The following is a 12,753-nucleotide window of genomic DNA, read 5'->3' as shown; positions in this document are numbered from 1 at the left end:
ATATAAGATGGTGAACTTAATTGATAAGTGGTGTGTGTTCTGACTGCTCCACTAACTGACACTTCCCCCATCTCTCTCTCTTTCCTCGGGCCTCCCTTTTCCCTGAGACACAATGATATTGAAATTAGGCCAATTAATAACCTTACAATGGGCCAGGCGTGGTGGCTCACGCTTGTAATCCTAGCACTTTGGGAGGCCGAGGCGGGTGGATCACCTGAGGATAAGAGTTCGAGACCAGCCTGGCCAACATGGCAAAACCCCATCTGTACTAAAAATACAAAATTAGCAGGGTGTGGTGGTGCGTGCCTGTAATCCCAGCTACTCCGGAGGCTGAGGCAGGAGAATCGCTTAGAACCTGGGAGGCAGAGGTTTCAGTGAGCCGAGATTGCACCTCTGTACTCCAGCCTGGGCAATAGAGGGAGACTGTCTCAAAAAACAAAAACAAAAACAAAAAACAACCTTACAGTGGATTCTAAGTGTTCAAGTGAAAGGAAGAGCTATACATCTCTCATTTTACATCAAAGCTAGAAATGATTATGCTTTGTGAAAGCCAAGGTAGGCTGAAAGCTAGACCTCTTGAACCAGTTAGCCATGTTGTGAATACAAACGGAAAGTTGTTGGAGGAAATTAAAATGCTACTCTAGTGAACACATGAATGATAAGAAAGCAAAACAATGGGCCAGGTGCAGTGGCTCACACCTGTAATTCCAGCACTTTGGGAAGCTGAGGCGGGTAGATGACTTGAGCTCAGGAGTTCAAGACCAGCCTGGGCAACAAGCTAAAAATACAGAAATTACCTGTGCCTGGTGGCACATGACTGTAGTCCCAGCTACTTGGAGGGAGGCGGAGGTTGCAGTGAGCTGAGATTGTGCCACTGCACTCCAGCCTGGGTGACAAAGTGAGACCTGACTCAACAACAACAACAAAGAAAAGTAAAGAAAGAAAAAAAAGTGAAACAGCCTTATTGCTGATATGATTTGAGTGGCCTAGATAAAAGAGCAAACCAGCCACAACCTGCCCTTAAGCCAAAACCTAATCCAGAGCAAGGCCCTAACTCGCTTCCATTGTAAGAAGGCTGATGAAACTAAAATTAAAGAAGTTAAATAACCTGCCGAAGTTCTTCTATGCCTCCAGTGCAACTTATGCCACCTCGGTTTTAGCATTTATCACATTGGGTTGCAATGGACTACACATGCACCTGCCTGTTTCCTTCACTCCATTAGACTATGAGTACCTTGAGGGATGGTAGAAGAGCTGCATTTTTCATTTCCAATCACTGGTTCCTAGCTTGGCACGTGGTAGGTACTCAATACATGTTTGTTGAATCAGTGTCCAAACGAAGATGCAAAAATGAACAAGAGACTATCCTACCCTGAAGAAGTTTACATTTTAGTGAATGGAGCATGGTTTGCACAAATAGCTATAACACAAGGGATATGTGTAAAATACTATAATAGAATTCATAAAGCATTGCCAAAGCTTAGGAATTAGAGAAACAATTCTAAGTGAATGAGGTATGAAGGAGATAGTATTTGAGGCAGGATTTAAAAAATGAATAGGATTTGTAATGACTTTTTTTCATTTTAAAATTAATACCTTTCTTTTTTTCTTTTTTTCCTTCCTTTTTTGAGACGGAGTCTCGCTCTGTCACCCAGGCTGGAGTGTGGAGCGCAGTGGTGCGATCTTGGCTCACTGCAAGCTCTGCCTCCCAGGTTCATGGCATTCTCCTGCCTCAGCCTCCCGAGTAGCTGGGACTACAGGCATGTGCCACCACGCCTGGCTAATTTTTTTTGTATTTTCAGTAGAGACAGGGTTTCACTGTGTTAGCCAGGATGGTCTTGATCTCCTGACCTAGTGATCCACCTGCCTTGGCCTCCCAAAGTGCTGGGATTACAGTCATGAGCCACTGAGCCCGGCCTCCTTCCTTTTTTTTTTTTTTTGAGATAGGGTCTCATTCTGTCACTGAAGCTGGAGTTGAGTGATGTGATCATGGCTCACTCACAGTGGCCTCAACTTCCTGGGCTCAAGTGATATTCCCACCTCAGTCTGCCAAGTAGCTGGGACCACAAGTGTGTGTCACCATGCCTGGCTTATTTTTGTATAGAGATGGGGTCTCACTGTGTTCCCCATGCTGGTCTTGAACTCCTGGGCTCAAGCGATCCTCCCAGTTCAGCTTCCCAAAGTGCTGGGATTACAAGCATGAGCCACTAAGCCTGGTTGGACATACTATGTTTAACTTAAAATTTTTTTTGAGATAGGGTCCTGCTCTGTCACCTAGGCTAGAGGGCAGTGGTGTGATCATGGCTCACTGTAGCCTCAAACTCCTCAGCTCAAAAAATCCTCCTACCTCAGCCTCTTGAGTAGTTGATATTACAGGCACATGCCACCATGCCCGGCTAATTTTTTAATTTTGTTTGTAGAGACTGGGTCTCCCTGTGTTGCTGGTCTTAAACTCCTGGCCTCAAGTGATCCTCCTGCCTTGGCCTCCCAAAGCTCTAGAGTTATAAGCATGAGCTTACCACATTCAGCTAATATTTATACTACATATAAATTTTGTATTTATGTATATCTTTTTTCATTTAAATATATATCCCAAGCATTTTATTAGGTTATTAATAATAGTCTGAATAATTCTAATGCATGGAGTTTATGTCATAGTTTATTTAATCATATACCTATTGTTAGGCATTTTTGGCTACTTACTAGTTTTTACTATTAAAGAATAGTGCTACAATTCACATAAGTTGTGTATGAAAGTTTTCCCATATTTAGGATTATTTTCTTCATATAGATTCCAAGAAATAAAAGTAATGGGACACTGGCTGGGCGCAGTGGCTTGTGCCTGTAATCCTAGCACTTTGGGAGGCCAAGGCAGGCAGATCACCCAAGATCAGGAGTTGGTAGACCAGCCTGGCCAACATGGTGAAACCTCATCTCTACTAAAAATACAAAAATTAGCCAGGTGTTTTGGTGGGCACCTGTAATCTCAGCTACTTGGGAGACTGAGGCAGGAGAATCGCTTGAACCTCGGAGACAGAGGTTGCAGTGAGCTGAGATTGTGCCACTGCACTCCAGCTTGGGAGACAGAGCGAGACTCTGTCTGGAAAAAAAAAAAAGGGAAAAAGAATATGAACATTTAAAAAGTTCTTTATCATATTGTCAAATGCTTTTAAGAAAGAGAATAGGCAGGGTAGGGTGGCTCATGCCTGTAATCCCAGCACTTTGGGAGACTGAGGTGGGCAGATCACGAGGTCAAGAGATTGAGATCATCCTGGCCAACATGGTGAAACTCCGTCCAGCATGGTGAAATCCCGTCTCTACTAAAAATACAAAAATTAGCTGGGCATGGTGGCACATGCCTGTAGTCCCATCTACTTGGGAGGCTGAGGCAGAAGAATTTCTTGAACCTTAAAGGCGGAGGTTGCAGTGAGCTGAGATCATGCCACTGCACTCTAGCCTGGTGACAGAGCGAGACTCCGTCTCAAAAAAAAAAAAAAAAAAAAGAGAGTAAATACAGCTTACTTTCCCATCAAACTGTATAAGAATGCCCATTTCACCAAGACAGGTGGGATTTCTGTAGACAGCATTGGGCTTCACAGGCATTTCAGAAAGATACAGCATATACAAAGAAACAGAGGTAGGGATGTATCTGTAAACTTAGGGAATGATGAATAAGTAGTTCACTGTGGCCAGAGTATGACTGTGGGTATATGAAAATATAGTGGAAGAAATGTCTAAGGTTATGTTAAAAGCTAGATAATGGAGTATCTGGAATGTCTGGCCAGGAGTTTGGACTTCATTTTTAGACAATGGTGAACTATTCAGAATTTTTGAGCAGGAGTTGACATGATCTATATTTTAAGAAGATACCTCTATAGCTGGGTAGAATGGAATCTGAATTACAGCAATTACAGCAGGGCCATTGGGAATGGCAAAGAGAAAATACATATAAAATATGATTCACAGGCCAAATGGATAGGGCTGTGTGGGTTGAGGGGGAAAAAGGAGAAGGCCAATATGATGCTTAGGCTTTAATAATCTGAAGATGGTAATATATTACCCAAAATAAGGAATAGTTTTCCCTTGACCTTGTTTGAAAATCCTTTTCAGGGATGAGGGATGAAAGGAAGAGAAGAACATTGTAAACTTATTGAGTATGAGAGTGTGTATATGTTGGTAGTAGGGTGATGTAGGTGGGGAGTTTGGATTTTTCAAGGAGAGCTGCCAAATTGGAAGTTGGACAAGGAAGTCTGTCACTTAGGAGGTTATTTTCAGAGATTATGAACTGGGGATCATCTACATAATGGCAATAGTTGAAACTGAAGGAGCAGATGAGTTTGCTTTGATACAGAGGAGTTTGCTTTGATATAGCAAAGTCATGTAACAGACAGGTGGATAAAATAATGTAAGATATGAGGCTAAAGTTGATGTAGCAAAATGAATCAAGATAGTGAGAAACGTGCCATTGCATATGTTTTTTGGGTCATTGAGGGCAACTTTCCAACCTCTAACTCACTTTTCTCCTCCAATACATGAACAATTCCATACATCTGAAAACTTGATGCAAATAGTGTCTTCTCTGTGGAGGTTTAAGCTGTTAGGCATTTCCTCTTCAATAGTCCCATAGCCATTTAGACATGTATCATTATACCACGATGTGTTTGTTGTACCGTTTAAAAATATATCTAGGCTGGGTGTGGTGGTGGCTCATGCCTGTGATCCCAGCACTTTGGGAGGCTGAGGCAGGTGGATCACCTGAGATCAGGAGTTTGAGACCAGCCTGGCCAACATGGCAAAACCCCTCTACTAAAAATACAAAAATTAGCCAGCGTGGTGGTGCACACCTGTAATCCTAGCTACCAAGGAGGCTGAGGCAGGAGAATCGCTGAAACCTGGGAGGCGGAGTCTACAGTGAGCCGAGATTGTGCCATTGCACTCCAGCCTGGGTGACAGAGTGAGAGTCTGTCTCAAAAAAAAAAGATAAATAAATAAAAATATATATATATACATGCATTTCTGTCTCTATTAATAATTTTACTTTTTTTCCCCTTTTTGAGACATGTTAGAGTGCAGTCTGTCACCCGGGCTGGAGTGCAGTGGGGTGATCAATGTTCACTTCAGCCTCTCTCTCTCTCTCTCTCTATATATATATATATAGAGAGAGAGAGATTTATATGTATGTATACACAATATATATTATGTATGTATATTATGTATTATATTATATATTATATATTATGTATAATATTGCATATTTTGTATGCATACATAATATGTATTGTATATTATGTATGTATACATAATATATATTATTATATATATTTTTTTCATGTTAGATTGTGAGTGCCTTTAGGACAGGATGGTTTCTTGCTATTTGTTGTATCTCCAGGGCCTAGATAATGCCAGTCACATTGTAGATGCCTAGTAAGTGCTTGTTGAATGAATGAGTGAAGAGAAGCAGCTTTGAATTTCAACACTAAAAGATATAGATGATCTTCAAGAGCAACTTCAGTAGAGAAGGGAATTTAGAACACCTGCTGTAGGGAGTTCCTTAGAGAGTCAATAAGATATGAGGGAAATGGTTTCATTTTAAAAAGCTATCACTGGTCTACACCCAAGCTGATCAGTGCTGTGAATAGGTAATCAGTGAACCAAAATATTGATCCCCTCAGATACTTTCCCCATGGGCCATACAAATATCATCATCTTCTACGTGTGCCACAATGGGAAAAGGGTAGGAAAGCACCTTTTGTTTGATTTGTAGACTATGCACTTCAAGTAAAGATTTAAGGGGTGTTATGGGTTGCATTGTGTCCCCGCAAAATTCATGTTGGAATCCTAACCTCCAGTACCTCAGAATGTGAACTTATTTAGAGATAGGGTTGATGTAGACATAATTAATTAAATTAAGATGAGGTCATTAGGGTGGGTCCTAATCCAACATGAATGATGCTCATGAAAAGGGAAAACTGGCCAGGCGCGGTGGCTCACACCTGTAATCCCAGTGCTCTAGGAGGCCAGAGCAGGAGGATCACTTGACCCCAGGAGTTTGAGACCAGCCTGGGAAACATAGAGAGATCCTGTCTCTACAAATAGAAATTAAAATTGGTCTGGTGTGGTGGTGCATGCCTGTAGTGCCAGCTACTTTGGTGGCTGATGTGGGAGGATTGCTTGAGCCCAGGAGTTTAAGGCTGCAGTGAACACTGATCACCCCACTGCACTCCAGCCTGGGTGACAGAGTGAGACCCTGTCTCAAAAAGGGGAAGAAAGTAAAATTATGAATAGAGACAGAAATGCATACAGGGAGAATGTCATGTGAAAATGAAGGCAGAGGTCAGGGTGATGGTTCTAAAGGCTGAGGAAAGTCAAAGATCACCAGCAAACTTTCAGAAGCTAGGCGAGAGGCATCAAACATATTTTTTTTTAATTAAAAGAACATATTTAATTGACAGATTGTATAAACTCAAGGTATACAGTGTGATGACTTGATGTATGTGCACATTGTGCAATGGTTACCATAATCAAATGAAATAACACATCCATCTCCACCTGTGCTATACCTTTGATTCCCAGAACCTGTTCATCTTATACCTGAAAGTTTACACTCTTTGATCAGCATCTCCTCATTTACCCAGCCTCCAGTCCCTGGCAGCCATCATTCTACTGTCTGTTTCTGTAAGTTTGACTTTTTTAGATCCCACATATAAGTAAGATCATACAGTTTTTTTTTTCCTGTGTCCATGAATATTTTCTTCCTCACAGCGTGAGAAGGAAGTAACACCTTGATCTTAGACTTCCAGCCTCCAGAACTGGGAGACATAAATTTCTGTCATTTAAGCTGCTCAGTTCGTGGCACTTTGTCATGGTAGCCATAGCAAACTAACACAAAGAGAAACTCCAGGTGTGCCTCAAAGTCTCAACTCTTCATATTTCCTCCCTTTTTTCCCCTCTAGAAGTTATGTTCCTTTTGTTTCTGAGTGATATAGATGTCAGTTCAATACATATATTGAGGGGCCTTTAGGTGCCACCCACTTAGTCTGTGCTACGGATACGAAGACAAGACATAATCTCTCCCCAAAGGCACGTACAGAACATTGGAGTGACAGACAGGTAAATATACAATTTAAATATAATGCCTAAAATGCTGTGATCCAGTATGCATAGGACATTTTGGCAGCATAGAAAAAAGACATTTTGCTCAGCCCAAGGATTCAGGAAAGACTTTCTGGAATAGATTGTGCCTGAGCTGCTTCTGAAGAAAAGGAGAAGTAAACCAAAAGAGAAGACAGGATGTTCTAGGCAGAGGGAACACAAACCAAGATATGAAGGAAGGTATCACAGATGAAGTGGAATGTATGGGAACTACAACTGTGGATACTGCAATATAACCAGAGTGAAAATAGGAGGCAACAAATGCCAGGAGGTGAGGCTGGCAAGGCAGGGAGCACGGCCCATAGGACTTGTCTTCTGTCAGGGAACATTAATTTTACACCGAATGAAACTCAGTAGAAGAGTTATAAGCCCAGATTCGTTCATATTTTAGACAAATAAGTTTGGCAGCAGTATGAAAGATGGATTTGAGGGTAAAAGGGAAGAAAAATAGAGAGTAAAGGAGACCAGTTAGAAGGGTACAGCAATAGTCCACACTAGAGATGCCTGAACTAGAGCCGTAATAGAAGAAACAGAGAAGGCACAGAATCAAGGACATAGATGAGGTAAAATTGGTTTGACTAATTGGTTGCTTGGTTGGACTTGGGGAGGTCTCAGATGAATCCATCATATCTTATTGGGTGATTGTGTTGTGTGGCCCTTTACTGATATGGGAAATTCTGAAGGAGGAACAGTATGGAGGAGAGAGTACTGAATTATTTGGATGCACTGAGTTTGGAGAGACTAAGATATATGTAAGTGGGTGTGTCCAGATAAGTCTGAAGTTCTGGGAAGATGTCAGAACTAGAGCTAGAGATTCAAAAGCTATTGGCATACAAAGGTTATAGCTAGAGTCCTAAGAGTGGAATTATAGCATCCAAGAAAAAATAAAAGAAGAAGAGGAATGGGCAGAGGATAGAGCCCTGGGGAAAACTAACAAACATTTTTGGGCTAAATAGAGGAGAGGAATAGGTTCATAAGAGAGGCTGAGAAGGAATAATCAGAGAAGTAGTACAGAAGATAAACCAGGAAAACAAAGTGATGAAGGTAGAATTGTAAGTGAAAAGATGGGGGCACTGAGTAATTTAGAATGTCACTTTGTAAGAAGCTATAAAGTTCATCATTGTCAATATCGTGATCATAATGATCATCATCAAAATCATGAGAGTATTTGCTGAAACTCCCTCAAATTCCTGATTCCAATTAAATATAAAGTGTAAATATATTACCTGTTTTTCACAAGCCAATATTCTTTCCCATTAAGATCACCATAGCCAACCACAAGTACACCATGATTCACATTCTGAGTACAGGATGGTTCATAGTAGACACCTGATAATCAAATATGGGTGGGAAAAAAGAGTGAATACTATAGGATAATAAAGAGCATTTTAAAACAGTATTACTTTTTATTAGCCTGCTTTGGATACATAGCAAGGTTAATTTAAAAAGTTAAGGACGGCCAGGTGCGGTGGCTCAAGCCTGTAATCCCAGCACTTTGGGAGGCCGAGGCGGGCGGATCACGAGGTCAGGAGATCGAGGCCATCCTGGCTAACACAGTGAAAACCCGTCTCTACTAAAAATACAAAAAATTAGCCGGGTGTGTTGGCGGGCGCCTGTAGTCCCAGCTACTCGGGAGGCTGAGGCAGGAGAATGGCGTGAACCTGGGAGGCGGAGCTTGCAGTGAGCCGAGATCGCGCCACTGCACTCCAGCCTGGGGCACAGAGCAAGACTCCGTCTCAAAAAAAAAAAAAAAAAATAATAATAATAAATAAATAAATAAATAAATAAATAAAATAAAAAGTTAAGGACATGTCCAGGCGTGGTGGCTCATGCCTGTAATCCCAGAAGTTTGGGAGGCCAAGGTGGGCGGGTCACAAGGTCAAGAGATCGAGACCATCCTGGCCAACATGGTGACACCCCATCTCTACTAAAAATACAAAAATTAGCTGGGCGTGGTGGCACGCGCCTGTAGTCCCAGCTACTCAGGAGGCTGAGGCAGGAGAATCTCTTGAACCCGGGAGGCAGACGTTGCAGTGAGCTGAGATCGTGCCACCTCACTCCAGCCTGGCAACAGAGCGAGACTCCATCTTAAAAAAAAAAAAAAATTTTAAGGACATATACTCTCATGCATAAACTAGGGCTCATAATTATTTGCCACCAATGCTGTATTTGTCAGTGTTCTTGCCAAGCTTAGCATCACTCCAATCATAGTTCCCCCAGAAACCTTCTCTGATAAGCATACCACCTTTTCTAAGTTTTTTTTTCTTTTTTGTTTTTTTCTAAGTATTTTTAAACTTGCATACAATCGGTTATTTTAATTCTCTGCGTATACAGGCATATCTCATTTTATTGTGCTTTGCTTTATTGTGCTTTGCAGATATTACCTTTTTTTTTTTTTTTTTTTTAAGGAACAGAGTTTTGCTCTGTTGTCTGGGCTGTAATACAGGTGGTATGACCATAGCTAATTGTAACCTCAATCTCCTAGGCTCCAGTCATCCTCCTGCCTTGGCCTTCCAAAGCGCCGGAATTATAGACATGAGCCACTGCACCCAGCTAGATATTGCATTTTTTACAAATTGAAGGTTTGTGGCAACTCTACATTCAGCAAGTCTATTGGTACCATTTTCCCAAAAGCATGTGCTCACATTGTGTCCTTGTACCACATTTTGGTAATTCTCACAATATTTCAAACTTTCTCATCATTATTATATCTGTTATGGTCATCTGTGATCAATGACCTTTGATGTTACTTTATAATTTTGAGGATGAGTTACAACCCACACCTATATAAGATAGCAGACTTAACCCACAAATGTTGTGTGTGTTCTGACTGATCCATGGACTGGCCACACCCCTGTCTCTCTCCTCAGGCCTCCCTATTCCCTGAGACACAATGATATTGAAATTATGCCACATAATAACCCTATGATAGCTCGTAAGTGTTCAAGTAAAAAGAAAAGTTGCATATCTCTCAATTTAAGTCAAAAGCTAGATGTGATTAAGCTTAGTGTGAAAGCCAAGACAGGCCAGAACCTAGCCTAGGCCTCTTGTACCAAACAGTCAGCCATGCTGTGAATGTAAAGGAAAAGTGCTTGAAGGAAATTAAAAATGCTGCTCTGCTGAACACACAAATGACAAGAAAGTGAAACAGCCTTATTGCTGATACAGAGAAAATGTGAGTGGTCTAGATGAAAGAGTAAGCCAGCCCAGCATACCTTTACGCCAAAACCTAATCCAGAACAAGACCCTAACTCTATTCTATTGTAAGAAGGCTGAGAGAGGTGAGGAAGCTGCAGAAGAAAAGTTTGAAGCCAGCAGATAGATGGTTGGTTCATGAGGTTTAAAATTGACTCGCCTTACCCCGCCCCTCCCCGCCCCACCCCGCCTTGCCCTGCCCTGCCCTGCCCTGTCCTGCCCTGCCCTGCCCCTCTTTCTTCCTTCTTTCTCTCTTTCTTTCTTCCTTGTTTTTTAGAGACAGGTTTTCTTTTTTGAGACAGAGTCTCGCTGTCACCCAGGCTGGAGTGCAGTGGCGTGATCTCGGCTCACTGCAGGCTCCGCCCCCCGGGGTTCACGCCATTCTCCTGCCTCAGCCTCCCGAGTAGCTGGGACTACAGGCGCCCGCCACCTCGCCTGGCTAAGTTTTTGTATTTTTAGTGGAGACGGGGTTTCACTGTGTTAGCTAGGGTGGTCTCAATCTCCTGACCTCGTGATCCGCCCACCTCGGCCTCCCAAAGTGCTGGAATTACAGGCGTGAGCCACTGCGCCCGGCTAGAGACAGGTTTTCACTCTGTTGCCCAGGTTGGAGTGCAGTGGTATGATCATAGCTCACTGTAACCTCAAATTCCTAGGTTCAAGGAATCCTCCCGCCTCACCCTCCCAAGTAGCTGAGACTACAAGTGAGTGTCACCATATCTGGCTAATTTTTATTTTTACTTTTTGTAGAGATAAGGGTCTCGCAATGTTGCTCAGGCTGGTGTCAAACTCCTGGCTCAAGCAATCCTCCCACCTCAGCCTCTAAAGCTGGAATTACAGGCATGAACCACCATGCTCAGCCAGTATCCTTTCTTTCTTTCTTTAAATTCTAATTATTTTTTATTTTTTTTTTTACCACTTCTGTAGAGGAAGAAAGAAGGATGACTCGCATCTACACCAACAGACACTGGGCCTTTATTGGCCACAGCTTCTTTCAGGACATCTTCTCTGCTATAAGGAAGTTCAGTGTACTTTGAACATGTGGCAGCACGGTATTTTGAGTCATATTGACATTTCTGATCCTGCAAAAAGAAGTATAAATCAGATAAAGAAGTATACTTCAACTCCTTTATAAATCACCAGTATCCTAAGCCTGGATTTTAAATATGTCTTCTTTCCTTTCTTTAACTTTTTCATGTGTCTAAGGCTCCTTCCTTTGCAAATCTTCCAAATCCTAACAGTCCCGGGTTTCAGCAATAATGGAAGAAATACAGAAACTATTCTATTCTTTCAAATTGTGAACATCCTCATACATGCAAAACTTGCCAGGACAATGGCCCCTAAGACTCTGAGGTGGACTGTAGGGAAATATTACACAGAGATAATAAACTCTAGATGAGAGCTTTAAAATATTTTTGATGCCTGCAAGATGATCTGCAGCTAAAATGATGGTATATAAAGACCATATGATATGGGAAACACAAGTGTATTTCAAGTGGGAAAAGGAAAGTTACAAATTCGTGTTTGTTGTATATACAACTATGTTTTGTATTTATTTATATTATTTATTTTTTTGAGACAGGCTCTCACTCCATTGTCCAGGCTGGAGTGCAGTGGCATAATCATGGCTCACTGCAGCCTCCAACTCCTGGGCCAAGTGATTCTCCCACCTCATCTTCCTGAGTAGCTGGAACTGCTACTCAGGTGTGCACCACTATGCCTGGCTAATTTTTTTGATTTTTAGTAGAGGTGAGGTCTCATTATGTTGCACAGGCTGGTCTCAAAACTCTTGAGCTCAAGCAATCCTCCCACCTCGACCTCCCAAAGTGCTGACATTACAGGCGTGAGCCACCACACCTGGCCAACTATGTTTTTTAAGTGCTTAACAAGAAAATAACTTGAAAGAAATAAACCAAAACAATAGTGGTTAAGGTAGAAGGTTTTTGAGTGATATTTTTATATTTTTAAAATATTCTGTAACATGGACACAATCCTTAGGTTATCGTTATATCAAAACGTATAATGAATTTGCGAGGAAGAGAGAGCATTATTTAGCTTCTCGGTGGGTGGAAGAATGATGTGGTTAATGATCTGAGAATAAGGTTGAGCATGGGAGGCTGCAGAAGAAAAAGTTTAAATATAGAGAAATAATTTTAAGGATAGTTTGCTTAAAATCTGTTTAATTTTGGGATGGAGTATTGCTCCATTGCCGAGGCTGGAGTACAGTGGCGCGATCTCGATTCACTGTACCTCTGCCTCCTGAGTTCAAGCGATTCTCCTGCCTCAGCCTCCCGAGTAGCTGGGACCACAGGAATGCGCCACCATGCCCGGCTAATTTTTGTATTTTTGGTAGAGACAGGGTTTCACCACGTTGGCCAGGCTGGTCTCAAACTCCTGACCTCAGGCGAT

General features: G+C 41.9%; 1 protein-coding gene across 1 annotated transcript in view; it reads right to left on the bottom strand.

Annotated features, from left to right (window-relative positions):
- Positions 1-12,753, bottom strand: part of CTSS (cathepsin S) — a 45,518-nt gene that overhangs the window by 9,061 nt on the left and 23,704 nt on the right. Inside the window, exons 7-8 of the mRNA XM_012511097.2 lie at positions 11,261-11,426; positions 8,379-8,481 (exon numbers count right to left, since the gene is read on the bottom strand). Of these exons, the coding sequence (XP_012366551.1) occupies positions 8,379-8,481; positions 11,261-11,426 (269 nt within the window). The remainder of the gene's footprint in view (positions 1-8,378; positions 8,482-11,260; positions 11,427-12,753) is intronic.

This window comes from Nomascus leucogenys, chromosome 12, assembly GCF_006542625.1.
Source record: "Nomascus leucogenys isolate Asia chromosome 12, Asia_NLE_v1, whole genome shotgun sequence".
Classification (NCBI taxonomy): domain Eukaryota; kingdom Metazoa; phylum Chordata; class Mammalia; order Primates; family Hylobatidae; genus Nomascus; species Nomascus leucogenys.
The sequence above is the reverse complement of the archived record's forward strand: the minus strand, read 5'-3'. Positions and strand labels throughout refer to the sequence as shown.